We start from the raw sequence: 18,606 nt of genomic DNA, 5'->3' as shown, positions 1-18,606 counted from the left end.
ACAATCATCATCTATATAAATATTTAAACCTTTCTCCATTTTGTTAAACTTCTTCTTGAACATGTATATAGATACACATTCATACATGCAGACTTTTTATTTACACATCCACACCAGTGTTTCTGATATGAACTATATCTGTGAATTACTTTAAGTTAATACTTTTAATAATTTTATTTTGTGCCTGCATTTTAAACATGCTCATGTTTAAGCCTTATTTCTTACTCCATCTGTGATATAACACTAACAACATAGTTTTTTCAGCTTCTAAACAATGATTTCCTTTTTGGCACTGATCCCATTTTAAAATATTTTTGACATTCTCAATTTCTGGACACCAAAATAAAGAAAGCGGGGAAACCATAGACTGGAAAAATAGGTGCACCCTTTAAGAGCACACAAAGATTTTAGGGATGGCAGAAAGAAAATAATTTTATATAAGACAGCTCTCCCATAACCCAGTCAATACAGGAGCTGGCAGAACTGAAAAATCCATTTGTTGATGTCCACAGACATTTATTTAAAAACAGGTACACATTATAGAGCCAGCATATAGGGTTGAAGGTTCAACGAGGAGATACCTAAACATTAAGTTCTGCAAATCAAAGTGCTGCGATGCCTGTGTATTTTAGGAAGTCTACCTTTGGAACCATTAATACGGTTTTAAACAGGCTTACAGTCAGCAGGATACAACATTGCTTACAAGCATCTTTCTTCTGAAAAAAGCTTATGAAATGACAGAAGAGAATTACATGAAATAATGCTGCAGGTAATGGGAGAGTTTAAAAACAAAAGATACAGCTGTTAGATACAGAATTCCCACCACAACAGTAAATCAGCCTGTGAACTCTCCAGTTAGAGAACATGTTGCATCACTGTGTGTTAGGATGAATCCGAAATTAGCATTTGTATGTCAGCCCTAAAAGGTCTGTTTGACCCAAAACTTCCAGAAAGACTTAGTTCCAAGCACAAAAAAATAATATAAACCTTGAACTCTTCCAAGATTTGATTTATCTTTAGAGAGTACGGATGCAAACCATCGTAAACATTCCACAAACATTACATCACTGAACAGCTAGCGTTCAAAATTCAGATTTTGTATCTTACCACACTATTATTAAGATTCTTGTCAACTTTGCAGAACGTATGTGGTGGGGTTTCTCCTTTACTTGGTATGATTATACAAATATCCGTAACAGCCAGCGTGTTTTGTGCCATGTTTTCGGATGCTCTTCGGTAAGTGACATACACTCTCTGTGACGAGGCATTGCCACTAATATTGGCAGGCCGACCATATGGAGTAGCTTGAATTATTTCACAGCCTTGCTTCAATCTTTCTTTCCCATCATATAAGACCCTAATTAAAATGGGATGAACAAAGATCAGAATGCACACAGGTTTGTTTTTTAATATTTCAAATGCTAATACTATACATCAGAAATATAACTGAATAGTAGTAGTCTAGCAGCAGCTCATCTCATCAAAACATTTTAGTGACAAATTAAGTCAACATTACAGCAAACTGCACTCTTAACTGAAAAACTTTGTGATGAAAGTAGTTTTCCTCATGTATTATTTCTTTTTAGTGTTTTGTTTACTGCAAAATACTGTTATTTTCACAGGACCAGGCAATGAGTCTTTTCAAAGAATTGAATGTCATACAATTGACTTCATTTCAGTATGTAATACATACATGAATATTTCTCCCACCCAAAATATATACACTGAAAATTATAAATTGCTTTGAAAACTCCAAAATGCAAAGGATCACAGCTGTTACTGAAAGTCACCCATCACACATCATTTCTATGGCAGTGTTACAGTCAAGTCAAGCTGAAGTCAACAACAATCTTTCTGTTGAGAGCATGCCTTATATCAAAAGTTATGAAATTTCAATAAACCTGCTTTATTTACATAAAATTGCCAAAAATCACCTGCTGTAAACAGAAAAACTACTTACCCCAAGTCAGTAAGTGGGGGCTTATCCCTTCCCCGGCGATAACAAAGGTATATCTGCGGTCCTACAAGACTGCCATTATTGAGATCTGCAGACAGTCCTGAGGGAGTAACATCTATGCATTTATATCCCTGAGGAACTTCCTCCCCCAGGGATTTAATAATTACTGTTACATCTGTAATAGGTTCTTTTGGTTTAGCAATTTTATGGCAGGCATCATTGAAGTGGATTTCTTCCTCTAGTGGTTTTGAAATATCCGTTAATCCTGCGACAACAAAGTAGTCAGCAACACGAGCTCCTTTGTCTTCCATCTTCCATTACAAGATGATAGAACTGGTAGGAAAGAAATATAGATAATTATATTATTGGTAATTTTCTGTTGTAAAGTAGGAATAATTTGATGATTTCTGATCTGTTATAATTTCCTTCAAAAAGGAATGAAAATACAATAGGATAATACAAAAGAATTAGAGATTCAACATCAGATCATATAGTATTTTGCATGTTAGACATTGATACCAGGTTACTTCATAAAATTCTGGGACTCAGATCCTCAATATGCAACCATCCATAGGCAGCAATACACCAGCAACATACCAAATATTTTAAATAAATCATTTAAACTAAGTGCAATGGAGTACAGACCACTGAGAAAGAATAATATTCAAGACCACATGAAGCTTTCCATAATGAGAAGGAACAGTCCTGCTGTTCCAGCCAAATTGTATTGGGAAATTACATTTTTCCTTCCTTTACATATAAACTCTTTTTGTGTGTGTATATATATATTTATTATTATTATTATTTTTTTTTTTTCAGTGTTTGCTACTGGTGTTGTAAATAAATGTCAATGCAGGCAAAGTAATATTTTTATGATGAAAAGATCTTCAAGAGGCCTTGAAAACAATAGATCGTACAATCAGGAGATTTAGTTACCTCATTGCCAGAGACTTTTGAGTATTTTTGTCTGTCTCGTAAACCCAGCATCTTATTTAATAGCATGATTTTGCAAATAAATAAAATACTTTCCACCCTGTTGCAGAACATCAAGAAATGGGCTAGAAATCTTTACTTAAATCTAACCCTAGATGTGCTAGAACCTTGCTAAAGGAGCTTCAGGAACTTATTGTCATTAACTTCTAAAGTTTGTAAACCAGATAAGCTTTTAAGATACACTTTTGTTGGATTAATTTTATCTTGGTGAAAAACGTCAGTGCAAGAGGAACTGTTGCAACACAGCACTTTGAAGAGCTTACTAACATTCACTAACTCCACAAACAGAATTCAAAACAACATGAATGGTTGGTACAAGACTTCAGTTGTCACGTCACCTTCATCCTGGTTGCTTTACCTCTCCTAATTCTTTGGTCTACTTAAAAAGTACTAAGCTATATCAAAACTTCATACCACCATGATTCTTGATCAAATCATCAACATACAGCACTGCAAGAGTTTGCAAACAATTGTTCAGATTGTTTTCTGAGAGAAGAACGTAGCTCCCACTATGCTTAATTTCACCTGAATTCAGTTGCTTTGAAAATATATCCAAATATATCCAAAGACATACAAATTGAACCCCTGCACGTATCTATTATTTCACTGGACATCTGGCTTCAACAAACCCAGAACAGGCAAGCAATAAATGCAAGAAAGAGATACAGAAATTTCACAAAGCATCATTTAATTCTAACACAAGACCAAACACTAACACTTTTTTAGCTAATGCAATTGAAATTCTCAATATTTTGTAACATAATTCCCTGTGAAACTTACCTACAGTATACTACATTTTAACAATCATGACAGCTTTTTATCTTTATCAAGCAGTAGTCACTCTAAACCAAAAGATAAGCTAAACCAGTATTATAAAACTACAATGCACTGGGCAATCATTTGTTCTTAATGATAACAGAGAGAGAAGGAGAACAAACAGATTTATATCAGAGCTTAAACAGTTGCTTTTAAAAAGCAGTATCATTTGAGAATGTATCAAAAATGCATTAAAAACAAAAAGGAATACTTTATAACACAGATCAGAAGGGAACTACCATCAAAGACAGTTCAGAAGATGCATATAACAAAGTATTCCTCAAGAACGGCTCAGGAAGAAAGGGCTGGCTAGCTAAAAGCTACCAACCAGGCAATTTAAACTCAATGCTTCCCTCATCATAAGCTCTGGTGAAAAAGAAGTTTTCCACTGAATTAAAAGACTTGAGAAGACGGCAGGTAGACTGAAAGCTGATTATGCCTTACATTGCTCTGTATAAAAAAATACTCCTGTAACCACAGCCTCAGTACAAAGCAACACAAACACTACAAAACTGAACTTCACCTTGGAGAAATTGGTTTTGTTCCTTTCCTTATTAGCACTACTGCACAAAAGTACACCAATTTACAGAATGCTTCACAATGTCTTCAAAAATAAAATATTGTATTAGTTTAAAAATAATCACATGAACCGTGATTTGTGAGCAAGCCCTACAGCTTCAGTGCATTTGCAGCACAGTGTTCTGGAGGCAAAAGCCAAAACAGCATCACAAGTAAACAAGCAGGAAGATGTACATACTTTAATGCTGAAGAATAACACCTATCTCAAAATGTAAGCCTCATGCTTAATTATTTCAGATTAAATTTATAGCAAAAGCCTCAGATTCAAACATTCATTCCCAAAAGCACACAAGAAAAACTGGGGCAAGCTCTCCTCATTTATAACCAGTTAAAATTAGAATTCCCTACATACAAACACCTGCTAGCACACACGTTTGCTTCCTAAGGTTATATAGCAAGCAATACCCACGTCAGCAAGACTTTCAGGATTTAATGCAACTTTAAGAAAAGGGAAGAAAAAAGGCCTAGCTGACGATGCATCACCCCTTTAGATCTTTGATTTGTGATACAAAGCCTCACAGCTAAAAATGGGATGAAACGCAGGCAAGATCAAAACAATTCAGTGGTGCTTCATTCAAGCTAACTCAGACTTCACTGGAGCTGCTGTGATACTCTGATTTTCAAAATCTGTTTACTGTGAGAGGAGATTTATGCAAACTTTATGTTAACAGGCCACAGAAAGAGGGTATGTAACATGAACTACTTCAGAGTGACACATAATCATGATGTGAAAAGCAATTTCACAAGAACTGATGAATCCGAATACAAACTCTTACCCTAGGAGTATTCCAAACCACGTTATATACATCACATAATATTACAAGTCAACTTCCAGGGAAAAACAAAACAAAACAAAGACACACACAGAAATAAAGTCACACTGCACAAACGTGTTTCCTGATGTAATTCCCAGGTGAAATGCAACGACATTAGCGGTGACACCCTGAGAAGCAGCTGCTATCGCATCTCTGCGCTTCAGTCATCCGGGGACTGACGGCTGCATGTCTGGAGTGAGAGTAAACAACAGGGGAGAAGGAAGGCAGTGGCGATGCCTGCCTTTGCAAAAGGGCATACAAACTCTGAAGAGAATGCCAGGGGATCATAAACAGCCTCTTACCAAAGTCCTGCTCACTAGATTTATACCACTGTAATTAGGAAAGTATCTTTACAAATAGCAAACTGACTTGTAAGGACGTCACAAAACACAGAGACTTTGCAGACTGTGACCAAATAAGTGTGGGAAAACAGAGCATTTTTCACGAAAGATTTCTAAAAATTGGGAACAGGAGAAACAACCAAATAACCTTGCCAGAGATCCACAAAACTAGCTCGATTAATTTGCTGAAAGACAAAGGGTAAGCTCAGTTTCACTGTGTATTCAATCTAAATTTTTAATATCATCCTATTTCTCCATAAACATTCACAAAGCACTAATTATTAATTTTTGCTGCTTAAATATCACAGCTGTTTTAATTCTTAGCTTCCAGCATTTTAGGAACTGCAGAGAAGAGATTAATGTGAAAAATTATAGCTTTGTGATCCAACTCCGCAGGTCTAATGCTGGTGTTAAAAAGAGAATGAATCTGCTGTAAAGTACAAAACAGTCTCCTAATGCAAGAAAGGTGATCAGGTTTAGATAGAGAAGGCTAACCCTTTTTGTGCTAAAAAGGGTATCACTGGGACTTTGATCACACAAACTTGTTTTACTTCCAAGAAAGTTCTTCTACTTGCTATAAGCTATCCACAGTTCTCATTATAAAGCAAACGTGAGTTCAGAGGCATGATTTTATACCAGCTCACATTTTTGTGTAACTAAATCAGCGACCAGGATTTCTGAGCAGATCACATTTCTCATTCAAACAGTACAAGAGGGAAGTACATTTCGACTTATTTCCCCTACCACGTGATGAGAACTAAACACGGATCTGCTGCATATTCCATCTGTGCTGCAGCCACAGGCGTGATACTTGACGAAGGACAAAGTTTACTATATATGCTCTACACTATTTCCAAGAAAAAAAAACAACTGACAATTCATCCAGCCTGTTCCTAGCCACAGACTTTTGTGGACATAACTTGCAAGTGGGCTGCAGGCCACAGGAACGGCTCTGGCATTGCCGGATTCTTTCCAGGAGCCAGTCTTCCCAGAGAGCAAAAAGGGTTTACTTGTATGCTTGCTGCATGCACAAGAGGAACACAACCCATAAAAGACAGCAGTAAGGACCATGCCACTCCATTAGAGACTTCACTACCTTACCTCTGTCAGACAGATGCAACAACTGCCTTGTAACCTTTTAATCTTCCTGTCTTCCCATTCCTTCCAGTATTTTCCTTCGAGGATACTAAGAAACTAAAATTAATAAACTATTTAAACCCATTAGCTGTCTAAAACAGGTGACATTTTGCCTTGTTAGCCTGACTCCACAGAATTATTCTGTCTCTAAACAAGGAATGATCATCTCCAAGTATAGGTTGGGAACCAATGAAGGCCACTGCAATGCACCTTTCTTTAAAGCAGCTCAAAATTTCATTACACAACGATGAAATCAATTTTTGAAATCATTCATCATATACTCATATTACAAGACCTACCTTCCTTTGGAGGCACACAGAGTAGACAAATGGACAGACAAATCAGTGACCAATTTTTAAAAATTGCCAGTAAAGTTCTAATAGCTCCTAGCATTTCAGACTTCTGAGTACACTGCTGCATTATCTTGTCTAAGTAGGCTGCCAACACACAAATGTGGAGAGCAATCACGTAAGAGCAAAATGAACTTAACTGGATCAGTCACTCCCACTACAGCTACTCAGAACCATTTCTCAGCCATGACACTGCACAAATCACATCAGAGTTCAGCAGTCTAGAGAACATGTGAATAACTGCAATTATCCAGGAAAAATCCCTTTACGCCTTCCCCAAATTCCCAAAGTCACCTAGCAAAAGTGAGGTAAGCCCTTGTTCACAGATATTTTCTTCTAGCAAGCACACAACTCAGGGAACAAAACAGAAGCACCTCAAGTATGACAGGAATTCTGCCAGATCAGAACAGAAACCTGTTAAAAATATCTTTCAGTGTCTTCCCTACCTTGTCATCAAGGCATTTCTTCTACACCTTGCCTCTCTTGCTGTTAGCCAGGCTTTACCACAGAGTTCTTGTTAAAGTTTCATTCCCTACAGAAACAGTAAAAACAGAAATTAAACAATGTGCACACATGTTAAAACTTACGCTTACTGCACACTCCAGTGCCCTAGCCACAGTAAATGAACATTGTAAACGTTGTACAACTTGCTTGCTAAAGCAAGGTTACCTGTCCCTTAGCTAATAAAAAAATGTATATGACACCAGGATTTAAACTTCAGAAACAAAATATCAAGTCTTATGCTGAGTTGATTTTTTTTTAAAATGTAAACACCATAATACATTTAATGTTCTAAGGAAGCAAGCACAAAAAAAAAAAAGCAACACTGAAGAATGGTTGAGGTCTCCCACTAGTTTCCATGCACATCTCATGGGAAAAGCTGTTAGCCAACTGCACAAGTGCTCCTCTAGCTCAATGACCTTACAAATTCTACTTTAAAGCATTGTTCTTCTTGGCAGGATGCTGATGCTTCAGCAGAGCTTCTCCCTCCACAGCCAGCAATACTCCTGTACTCTTCCATCCAGCCACCTCATTCCAAATCCCCATTTTCTCAGCTTCAGTTTGAACTTTCTTGTCATTTACTCTCTGTTCTTCTTCAGATGCGTTACACAGCTTCTAAACTCTAGTATAAGCACTTTTAAATATTGGTATGACCATAAATAACTTGAGCTTGTGTTTTACATCGAGGCACGTGCAAGCCAGGCAGCCTGCACTCCAGCGAAGCGTTTTGAAGTGAGAGGTTTCCACCCTGGGACCGAGGAGAGCACCTCACTGGAGACACTCTCAGACTTCAGTCTCCCAGAACTACTCATTAGCATCAGCAAGATTGCAGTCAAAAACAAGCTTTGTCTAGAGCCAGGCTTCTGTTTGCCAAGACTGGAAGTACACTCTTAGCAGACTACTGTGAGAAGCCTTCAGAAAACTAAGTGCAACATAAACAAAGCTGGGAAGAAGCGCGTATCTCAGGAGGGTTTCTGCAAGCCATGAGATGGAAGGGGATTTGCTTCCATTCCTGAAGCTAAAAAAAAAACAATAATGAAATAGTGGGAAAAACTTACTATGCTAAATTATCAAAGTTGTATTTTTGGGAGCGCACACAAAGTTCAAGATTCTATTCATAACCTCGAAGCACAACACAATTAATTTCAGATCATGCAGAAGCAATCAACACTTTTAGGTCATTAATCCTACAGCAAGGAGCAGGGATTGCAGCCCAGGGAGTGAATCCAGCCCCTGGTGCAAGTCTTTCTGACCCATTCAGCACCCACATTCCAGCAACTGCCTTTAAACACTTCTACACAAGACTACAAAATAGGAAAACTTGGAAGAGCAGCGCCGCTTATTTTGTCCAATGATCTTTTGATCCATAACGAAATTCCAGGAATATCACAAAATAAAACTTAAAATTAAGGCTCACCCACAGGTCTCAGGCAGAGCTGCAAAAAGTCTAAGAAATAAGCAGCTTTACCACATGGATAATCGCCTTGTGGACAATTCAAAGATCACATTTCCTAGTCAACCAGCCTGAATAACCGAGTGGGAGAATTAAAGGAAATAAAAAGGAAAATCTAGACTTTAGCATCACACAGTGAAAACTGCTGCCAGCACACATGCAGCCCTGCCTCAAAGCACCTGCAGCATGCATTTACAAGTAGTTGCCATCCTCCATCTATCAAGTAAGGGATTTACTTGTTCATTTTGAGAAACAAGGTACAGAGGCTGTAATAATCCCCGCACAACAAGGGCTTCCATACCATTTTATTGCAGTAGGATGTTACCTATGCTTTTTTTTTTTTTCCACATTTCCTCCCACCTCCTAAACAAATGATAGCAACAGAGAAAACTGCTAACAAGTAGGGTTACAGTGAACACTTGCACTACTTTAAGACAGTACTGTGTACATCTGTGCTCAGCAACATTGAGCACCACAGTAATTAACAAGTCCCTTGCTGCCACTCAACTCCTTTCAGTGCTGCATCAACAGTAGTATGGAGTTAAGAAACATATCGGTGTATGGAAAAACATAAAAATAATGTAAAAAGTTCTGCCCCTACATCACTAGATGAGAATTGCCAGGAAGCTCTTTGCAGGTCCGTTCACAACCATCCACACCAACTCACTGTTAACATGCTCTGATCCAAACAGCGGTGATCAAGGGAGCTGCAGAAAGCTTGGCAACAAAGCATCTCTGAGAGGTGTCTGGGAAACAGAAAAGTGCTGGGTAAGAGCGCAGGGACAGAACACAAGACAATGAGTTTGGGAGCACAAAATTGGAATGCTGGCCAAAACCTGAAGGACAGAGATTTGTTCTGCAGTGCTTAGGAAGAAAGAGAAATTAGGGTTAAATTCAGAGGCTAATCTAGATTCAGTGGGATTGCTGCAGCCAGCCAACAAGAACTAGCCATCTAGAGTACCAAAGCTTAGAGGAGGAAGCAGAATAACTGGCAGAGAGGAGGCAGGAAGGAACAGACTTCACGCTGAGGCATTTTCTACATCTTCCATACTCTCCACTATCATTCACCAAGTCTTTCATTTCCTTGTTCTTCACTGCTATTTTTGTTCTCAAAAAAATCAAAGGGGTAATTGAGAGGGTCTGACAATGCAGAGGCTGCTTAGGAGTTCATTACAGCTGTGCCACAGCAAAGTCCCACAGCATCCAACCTTGGCTACATAAAAAAAACAAAAAGTGATGTTCAAGCATCCCACGAGATTCATGACAGATCTTAACAGAGCTGGACTTAAAAACTTCCATTTCTCTTTCTAAATTACAGTATTTACAGCCAAAAAAAAATATAAACCAAAGAATGGAAACAATTTCTGCAGTACTATTGTGTTTGAAAAGAGGGATGCAGACAACAATATATATAGTAAATAAGATGGAAGAGCAGCCAAGGTAAGCACTATAAAATGCAAACATTACTTCATCCAAAACGCAGTTCAGGAGGGCAGCCAGTCCATGTTTTTTGTACAACTACTTATTATACAACAAGTTTTTAAAAGGAGAAGTTCCCCAAACAGAATGTTCTCTTTTCCTTGGCACAGGAGATAAAGGCAAATGAAAGCAGCAAATTTCCAATATCAAGCTTCAAAACCAAAAGCTGTAACTGGAAATGTCAAAGTGCATCAACCACGACTGTCAGAAGAGTTCTGCTTTCAGCCAGCCACGTTCGGGCATACACATCAACTTCAGTTCAGCTGTGGAACCTTTCTCTACCCAAATTCAAATTTTGAATTCATGGGGGAACAGGCAGAAGATGTGGGAATTGTTTCTAATATTTTTGCTGCATTTTAAAATACATTTTAATTGTGACTTAGATCACTTGACCTTTATTTCCCGCACCCCTGACTAGCAAAAAAGTCTCGTAAGGCACGAAAATCGGACCCAGCCATGCTACAAATTACAGACACGGAGAGGAGGGCAAGCATAGGCTGCAGCTGCCATTTGCAGATGATCTACAGCACACTGGAAAGGTTTAACGGTGAGATAACTCTGACTAACACCCTCCACATCTAGTAATTCTCTGTATCCAGGTAGCACAACAGAGCTGTATGGAGCAACCTCGGGGTAACATTCCCCCAGCCATCACCCTGCGTTAGCTAAAGGGCAGCGATACGCTAACGTAATGACTGCTTCAGGATCCAACACCAGCCCTCTCTGTAACACAGAACAGACTTAGCCTGACACCCCTTCCTCATCTCCTGGGCCAAAGCCGTTATATAATCACGCCCTTTTAGGAAAGGCTGAGGTGTACTGAGCCAGGGAGAGCTGCCACGTGCTAGATGTTACAAGCACAGTACTCACGGAAAGGTCTGTCCCAGTGCTCTACATAAGGAATTCTTTGCCGTCCCAAAGAGGAGTTCAGCACACAAGGTAACTCTGAAGTTGTTCAGGTTGTTAGATGAGTGCTCCTGTACTGGGATTTCAGTAACAGCACTGTGCAGAGTCTGATTACTTTTGTACTTGCAGGATCTGAGCAGCATTGGCTCTCTCACTGTCACTTTATAGTCAAACTATTACACGGGCAAACTTGCTGACGTACAGAAGCTACCAGAGCCGGACCAGCTTCTGAACTCAGTAGTACAACTGGGAATAAATCTTTAGGTTTACAAGTTCCTTCTGAAGATCAAGATGAAACCAAACTCAGAGTCCTGTCTATAATCCCCTTCTGTTTGTTTGCATAATGCCTGCATACACAGATACAAAACAGGCAGTTCTCTTGGGACTTCATTTGTGTATATATACATATAGTTTATACGAGGCACCTGCTGTTTGCCTACTTTTATTTCAGATGGTTTAATATAAACACTTTGATTCACATTAATGTTTTTTTCTGACCCAAAGAAAAAAGTAAAATTTCAAGTACAGAATAAATACTGAGGCTATAATTGTTTAACTATCTTCTAACTCTCCACCTCACTCCTCGCACCCTATTTTTAGATCATTCTTCTTTTTTTCCACCCCCCCATGTCACTACCTACTTCAATTTCACTCCATTTCAGCCTCTACAGTAGCTCTATATCTAATACTTGAAAGTATACTTTGAAAAGAGGAAAATATGCCATTTAAAGAAGTAGGACCAACACTTTCTGAAGCCTTTCCTTTCTACTTCTTCCCCCACAATCTCCTCCCAGTGCTGTTTTTAAGCTCTTTAGGGAACCACCGATGACTATTTCTGCACCATAGACTACCACTAAAATGACTGCTATAGATCAAAACCTCTCCACATCACTGCCTCACACAGTCTTCTCTGTATATCTTAATTTTGACCGTATAGTCTGTGGGGGCACTTTATAAGCATACATACATCAGCAGAGCACTTCCAGATCACAGACCAGGCACAGACTAAGGCTGAACTGAAACATAACAGAAAACATCTAAGGGTTATTATGAAATACAGCAAAGAACCCCGTTCAATTTAAGGAATTATTTGGTCAATACCATTGTTTAAGATTTTAAGCAGCTGAGGAGTGGAGATGCAGTCACTGTTTATACATATTTACCTCCTACCTGATAGCTATCTTCAACTGAAGCAAGGCATAACTCACATTTGCTGTGTTTAGTATGCCATAAAACTTCTATCATGATTTGTGCCCGCAGTAGCAAAGCTTGTTTGCATACAGAATTGATATATTGGGGAACAGATGCAGGGCCCTTTCTGTGTTCTTGCCCCAGACCACTAAGTGAGGCTACAGAAGGATGAGGGACAAGTACAACCTCTAAACCACACCTCCACCCTTACCTTCTGTGCAAGCACAAACTCTCTTCAAAGACCTTAATAGGGGTGTGTGTGTTTTGAGTCAGCATTTAATATGTAGTGAAATTTCACTACATGACAGCAGCCCGACTGAAGTACTTTCTCCTTAACACACATGAGAATGGTCTCAGAAATGCATCGATCCACCTAACGAAGCACAACACAATGTAAGGCACTTAACCAGAAACAAAACAAACAAAAAGGGACACCCAAACAGTTTTTATTTATTTTCCCCTCCGTTTATTGTGTGAGCATTCTTTCCAGAAAACTTCAGAACAAACACAAACACAGCTAGAGATGTATCAAAACCCGGGCTACTGGAACTCTGTCAGACAGCGAGATACTTGGAAATCACCAACACCTAGAACACTATGTTTGAACAAGGTTACATCAAGGTTTTTGTTTTACATCCAACACAAGTTGTGCAACATTTCAGTCTCCAACTCTTTGGTCATGCCGACAAAATATTTAAAAAACTAGGGTCAAAAGTGAAGGAAGGACAATGAATGAAAAGTTTGTTTCAGCAGCTATTTAAGATTCAGAAAGGTTCCGACTGTTTTACTCTTCACTTTTCACAATGTGCTGGCATTTTACTGACCATGAGTACAAGCGTTTCTACACATGCTCTCGTAAAAAGCCTTTTAGTCTACTATGACTTGCAAAACTAACTCTGATTCAGTTGCTAGGAAATACAATGGAAATTGAAAAGGGATGCTGACTACTTAAGTGACATTGCAAATTTCTTTTTCCTGTTTCAGAACCTCAAGATTAACAAAGCTGATTCTCATTATTCAGCTCGGTCCAGATATCATCTTTCTCCATTGAGGAGTCACAAGACAGTTCTCTCCAGCTATCACATGCTTCAGCAGAACTCAGCCAGAGATTAATAAATCCTCTAATACAAAATCCCATAGATTAAACACTTCCAGACTTAGTTCTGAACAGCAGTGCCCACAATCCCCTTGTCGGGCCATGCAGAACCGTGCTATCAGCTACCTTCCTGATGCAACCTCACTCTCCTTAGAGTGGGCATCAGCTTGGTTCTACTTTCCTGCTTGGTACTTTCTCTTTCAAATGCATCTTAAATGAGACTTATTTATTTACGCTGTTCCTAATGCTGCACAGAGATCAGCTGCACGCATGTACGCCCTATAGAACAAGCCAGGCTCTGTCAATATTTATGCTTTTACTAAGTAATAATTAACTCTGGCTATGTAAATACAGAGTAGTTAACATTGCCATTAACACATATAGAAATTCCATTAAGCCCCATACGGGTGTAATATCCAGGAAAAGCATACAGAAAAAGCTGGTCACAAGAAACAAGGACCTGCAACCACATTGCCACAAAGAGTACCAAAACTCCAGCATACATACGGAAAAACAAATACTTCATACTGGAAAAACATTTCTAAGTAAGCCTGTATTTTAAAAAATGGTCATAGCGCCTTTTGCCTTACCGTTCACAAAACCAGATCTTATCTTTTATGCTAGCTTTTGGTAAATGCACTATTTAGACGAGACCGTTGGGAAAGCGTGTTCCAAAGGAGCAGAAGCTGCTCATAAACTTGAGGAAAGTTCCTCATCCAGCTGGACCCTAATGCTTCTAGAATAAGTAAAATATGCACATTATGCAAGCTCTGAAGGCTGTAGAGAAGCACAGTCTTTTTTTTTGTTGTTCCATCTTTAAGGCTCCATGCAATTTTCTCCTTCCCCTAAAGTTAACCACAAAAACTAATGCCCTATTCTTGATAATTAAACAGTTTCAATGCCAAGTCACAATTACCCCCAAGAAAAAGTTGCTTCATTTACCAGAGACGCAGTTCCACTTCAACCTTCACTTTAAACACGCATATGGACTTCCCCAGTACTGTAAAAGCAGGATCGAGTTTCACCAATACTCTAAATATATATATTTTTTTTAATAAAAAGAGAAACGGAAGACTCTCTTCTTACTCGAAGTAAGACTTGTATACTCAACACAGAAACCAGAAAAAATCCATTTACTCCCCTTGACCTTTCTTGGCCAGACTAACCCAATCGCTTTTCCTAAACCACCACAGATACTCGCCAAGGTTAAATATTGGAGTTTAATCATTCAGAAAGTGAAAGATTACGTACCGTAATGTAACAGTCTTTACAGAAACCTCTAGTTGAGCAACAGTTCCAGAAAAAAAAATAATTGTGAAACAAAGTAAAAAGCTGTCCAGAACACCACGTTTCTATTCAGTTCATTAAAAAAAATAAATAAATAAACTTCAGAACCGGGTGCCGAGGCCTCATTTCTAGCAAATCGACACTCTCAGGGGCAGCCCACTTTAAAAAATTTCTCCCGAAATAAGAAGCACGGCCGAGGAGTTATTAAACGCCAGCACCCCCCGGCCCACAGGCTCACGCCTCACGCCGACACCACGACGGAACCGCCTGACAATGTCAGGGCTCGGTCCCGCCGCTGGCCACCCGAGCTGCTGGGGGGGAAAGTTGCGAGAAAAAAAAACAAAAACACGCAGGGAACTCAACACCACCGTGCCTCGCCTGGAAAAGCCGGCGTTTTGGGGCACAGGCACCTCGGCAAGTTTCTCCCGAGCAGCCCCCCGGGGAGGAGGAGCAGGAACATGGCAGGGGGCTGCGCTGAGGGGACCGCGCCGTGAGGGGAGCCTCCCCACGCCGCTCCAGGCCCTCAGCCCAGCCCGGTGACCGCCTGAGGGCTCCGGGAAGAGCCCAAAGTTTCCCCCCCAGCTCCCACCGCAGCAAAACGGAAAGTTACCGGCGCGGGGAGGAGGCGGCGAGGCGAGGGCCGCCCGCCCTCCTCAGCTCCCCCCTTCCCGCCGCAGCCCCGCGTGAGGGGCGGCCCCGGAGCCCGCTCGCAGCACCGGGCAGCCCCGCCGAGGCCCACGCCGGCGGCCCCTCGCCCTTCCCCGCCGCCTCAAACCCTCCACGGCGCTCCCCGGCCCGGTGACAGCCCGCCGAGCCCCCCCACAGCACCACCACCACCCGCCGCGCCCCGCAGCCCTCACCTCAGGCGGGGGGCCGCGCTCCCCGGGGGCAGGGGGAACGGCAGCCGGCGGCGGCGCCTCCTGCCCCCCCCGGCGCCGAGGAGCGGGGAGGGAGGGCGAAGGGGCGCAGGGAGGGCGCTGGGTCCCCCTCTCGCCCTTATCGCATGGCAGCGGAGCCCCGCTCGCCCTGGCCGCGTTCACCGCCGCCCCGCCGTGTGGGCGGCTCGGCCGGGATCCCCCCTCCCCTGCGCACCGCCTCCTGCCGCCGCCATCTTGGCTGTAGAGGGGGGGGGGGAGGGGGGGATGGCGGGCGCCGACTCGTGATCGCGGCGTCGTCGGGATTTTTGTTTTTATTATTATTTTTTTGATTTTCCTTCCTTGCTCCTCTCCTTTCCCTCTGCTCTTCAAGAGGGCTCGATGATGTGGAGGCCCCGGCGCTCAGCTCCCCTCTGAGGGCTCCAGAAGGGGCCCCGGCCCCGCGCCCCTTCCATCGCCCCTCAGGGAGCGGCGAGGCGCCAGGGGCTCCTTCCCTTCAGCCTGAGGGGAAAACAAAACCCCTCGGGTCAGCGAAACCCCTCCAGTCCAAGCCTAAACCACGACGGACCGCTTGCTCGACTCTCCTCCCCCCTCAGTCCTCCAGCTTCTCCCTCTCCAGCGCCTTTAATTTAGCCAGAAATTAATCTCCGGCCCAAATAGGCCAGTCTCGCTCACCTGCGGTGCCTGTCGGCTGGGCCCAGGATGTCTGGAAAAACAAGAGAAAGCGGGGGATTTTCTGCAGGCTTGATGCAACACACACCAGGTTGTTGCATCAAAGACTATAAAAGAAGCCGAGACAAAAATAATCTTTTAAGAGCGTGCAGCTAAGATTAGTGCAGCATGTCAAGATGTTGCTGAGCACAACAAAAAGAGCCCTGCTGCCTGTACTAATGCACAGAAACACCACTTCCCTGGCATCCCGTGTACTGCAATCCCGTGTTTCAAAATCTTAGACCGATTTGCTATTTTTGAGATAATGTTTAGGGATAGGCTCCAACCATACAATTTTGGCTTTGAATTCAAGCTCCCCTCAGTTATGGATATTTGGCTCGAGGGTTTTGATGTGGCTTGCTATAAAGACAGCAAAGTCAGATATAGTTCTGAATTTCGACTGTAAATGCTTAATGTTCAAATCTACTATATTGGTTTACCTCATCCCTCTTGAAAATATGACTGAATAGGAGACTATGAAAGCAAAAAGTGCACAATATTACTTTTTTCCCCATACTTCTGAAAATAACAAGACTCCTTATAGCAGCAGTGTTGCTCCTCCTACCCCCATGTAGGAAACGGAGCATCTGACACAAGCCAGCCTCGACCCAGGCAGAGGCACCCATGTGCAAGCCTGCACACGCAGACACAGCTTTGTGCTGCCAGCTTTGATTTTTGTGAGCTGAGTCTGACTCTTTTTTGATCAACAGACAGCATACTGACTAAGGAATGTGTCGACCTCTATCCCAAGCAGGGACTACAAGAACAACATTGCCCATTTCTTGTATTTCTACATAAAATGCATTTATTGCCACACCCATATGGATATTTTATCTCTCAGCAATATACAGTGGAGTCAATAAAGAAATCAAGAACTCAGCACCTCAGTATTTTAAAGCAAGATGGTCTGTGTTCTGTAGGGAGTCCTGAAATTTTGTAGTGCTCTGGTATTTTCTAAATCCTATGATAATTTTGAATGGATTTTAATCCTGGAAGTGTTTTCAAATAATTAGCAATAATGGAGTCCATATTTCTACTTGTGTAAATGATTTTGATAATGCAGACTATTCTGTGCTCTTTTTCCATACTTGTTTTTTATGTGTTCGGTGTTTGCATTCAAGGTTTATGGATTTTATGTTCCGTCCTTAGGTAGGAACAGGCCCATAAGGGTATTGTTTCAGCTCTTGAATATTGTTTTGGCTGCCTGTAAACTGATGCGAAGTCATTGCACTGATGCATGAATAGTTCATGTGTCGGTGTTCGGATTCCATCGGAATGCCTGTTTCTAATGAAAACTTTGATTTACAGAAAACACCATTCTTAAATATTCCATGGCAGTTTTCATAGTTTTCAGCTCACGTAATATGTAGTTCTTTATGTAGATATCTTTGATCTGTTGTTAATTTATAGCTCAACCTATTTATTTCCCTTCACCAATTCTGTCCTCTTAGGACTTACCTGTATTTAATTACATATTGTGTAAATGTCAACAAATCACAGCCAGGGATGCAGAGCTCTGTGTAAGTCCTGATACAAACATCAAACAAAATAGTTTCTGCCCAATGCTGCCACCACAGCTACCCACATGCATATCTCTGTCCCGTCTTTCTCGTTCTCCCATCTCCCCCTCCTTCTCACCCTATTCCATCAAGCCTCTTCTACTTTCTCCCTGTGACCTGCCTGCTGTTTACTCTCTCTGTTGGCTGCGGCACACTTTCATCCCCAGGTCCCCACTAGCACATTTAATTGTAATGCTCCATTTCATTATTAGCTTGTCAACACCTCTATCGAGCCACCTTTCCTGACTTATATCTAGCTGCAAAGCTTTCCTGCATAGCTTGTCATCAATTTTCCCCATTAAGACTCATCTAAAGCCATGTGCGAAAGGGTCTCTGAGCAATAATGACTATAGTGCTGTATTTGTTTCTGAATAAAGAGCAGCATCAGTGAATAGTGTTACTGTACAGGCAGAGACAGATTCACTGTGTGCACAGCTCCTGCAGGCTCGTTGCACAGAAATGTGCCTATGTGTCAGTCCAACAAAGCCTTTCCCTTGGTGGGAACACTGGGGATCTCAAGGCAGCAGTCTCTGCATGCACGTGAAGACTGACCCGAAGAT

General features: G+C 41.3%; 1 protein-coding gene across 4 annotated transcripts in view; it reads right to left on the bottom strand.

Annotated features, from left to right (window-relative positions):
* Window positions 1–16,027, bottom strand: part of DENND4A (DENN domain containing 4A) — a 51,360-nt gene extending 35,333 nt beyond the window's left edge. For 2 of the 4 annotated variants that reach the window (XM_068695346.1, XM_068695349.1), the window contains exons 1-4: window positions 15,762–16,027; window positions 7,435–7,520; window positions 1,961–2,290; window positions 1,108–1,357 (exon numbers count right to left, since the gene is read on the bottom strand). In XM_068695346.1, the coding sequence (XP_068551447.1) occupies window positions 1,108–1,357; window positions 1,961–2,268 (558 nt within the window). In that variant the 5' untranslated portion in view covers window positions 2,269–2,290; window positions 7,435–7,520; window positions 15,762–16,027. Of the gene's footprint in view, window positions 1–1,107; window positions 1,358–1,960; window positions 2,291–7,434; window positions 7,521–14,865; window positions 15,257–15,761 lie in introns of those variants that run through there. The other 2 variants (XM_068695347.1, XM_068695348.1) reach the window with 2 other exon arrangements.
* Between the last annotated feature and the right edge of the window lie 2,579 nt (window positions 16,028–18,606).

This window comes from Anas acuta, chromosome 12 (assembly GCF_963932015.1).
Source record: "Anas acuta chromosome 12, bAnaAcu1.1, whole genome shotgun sequence".
NCBI lineage: Eukaryota > Metazoa > Chordata > Aves > Anseriformes > Anatidae > Anas > Anas acuta.
Note: the sequence above shows the minus strand (reverse complement) of the source record. Positions and strands in the feature narration are given on the sequence as shown.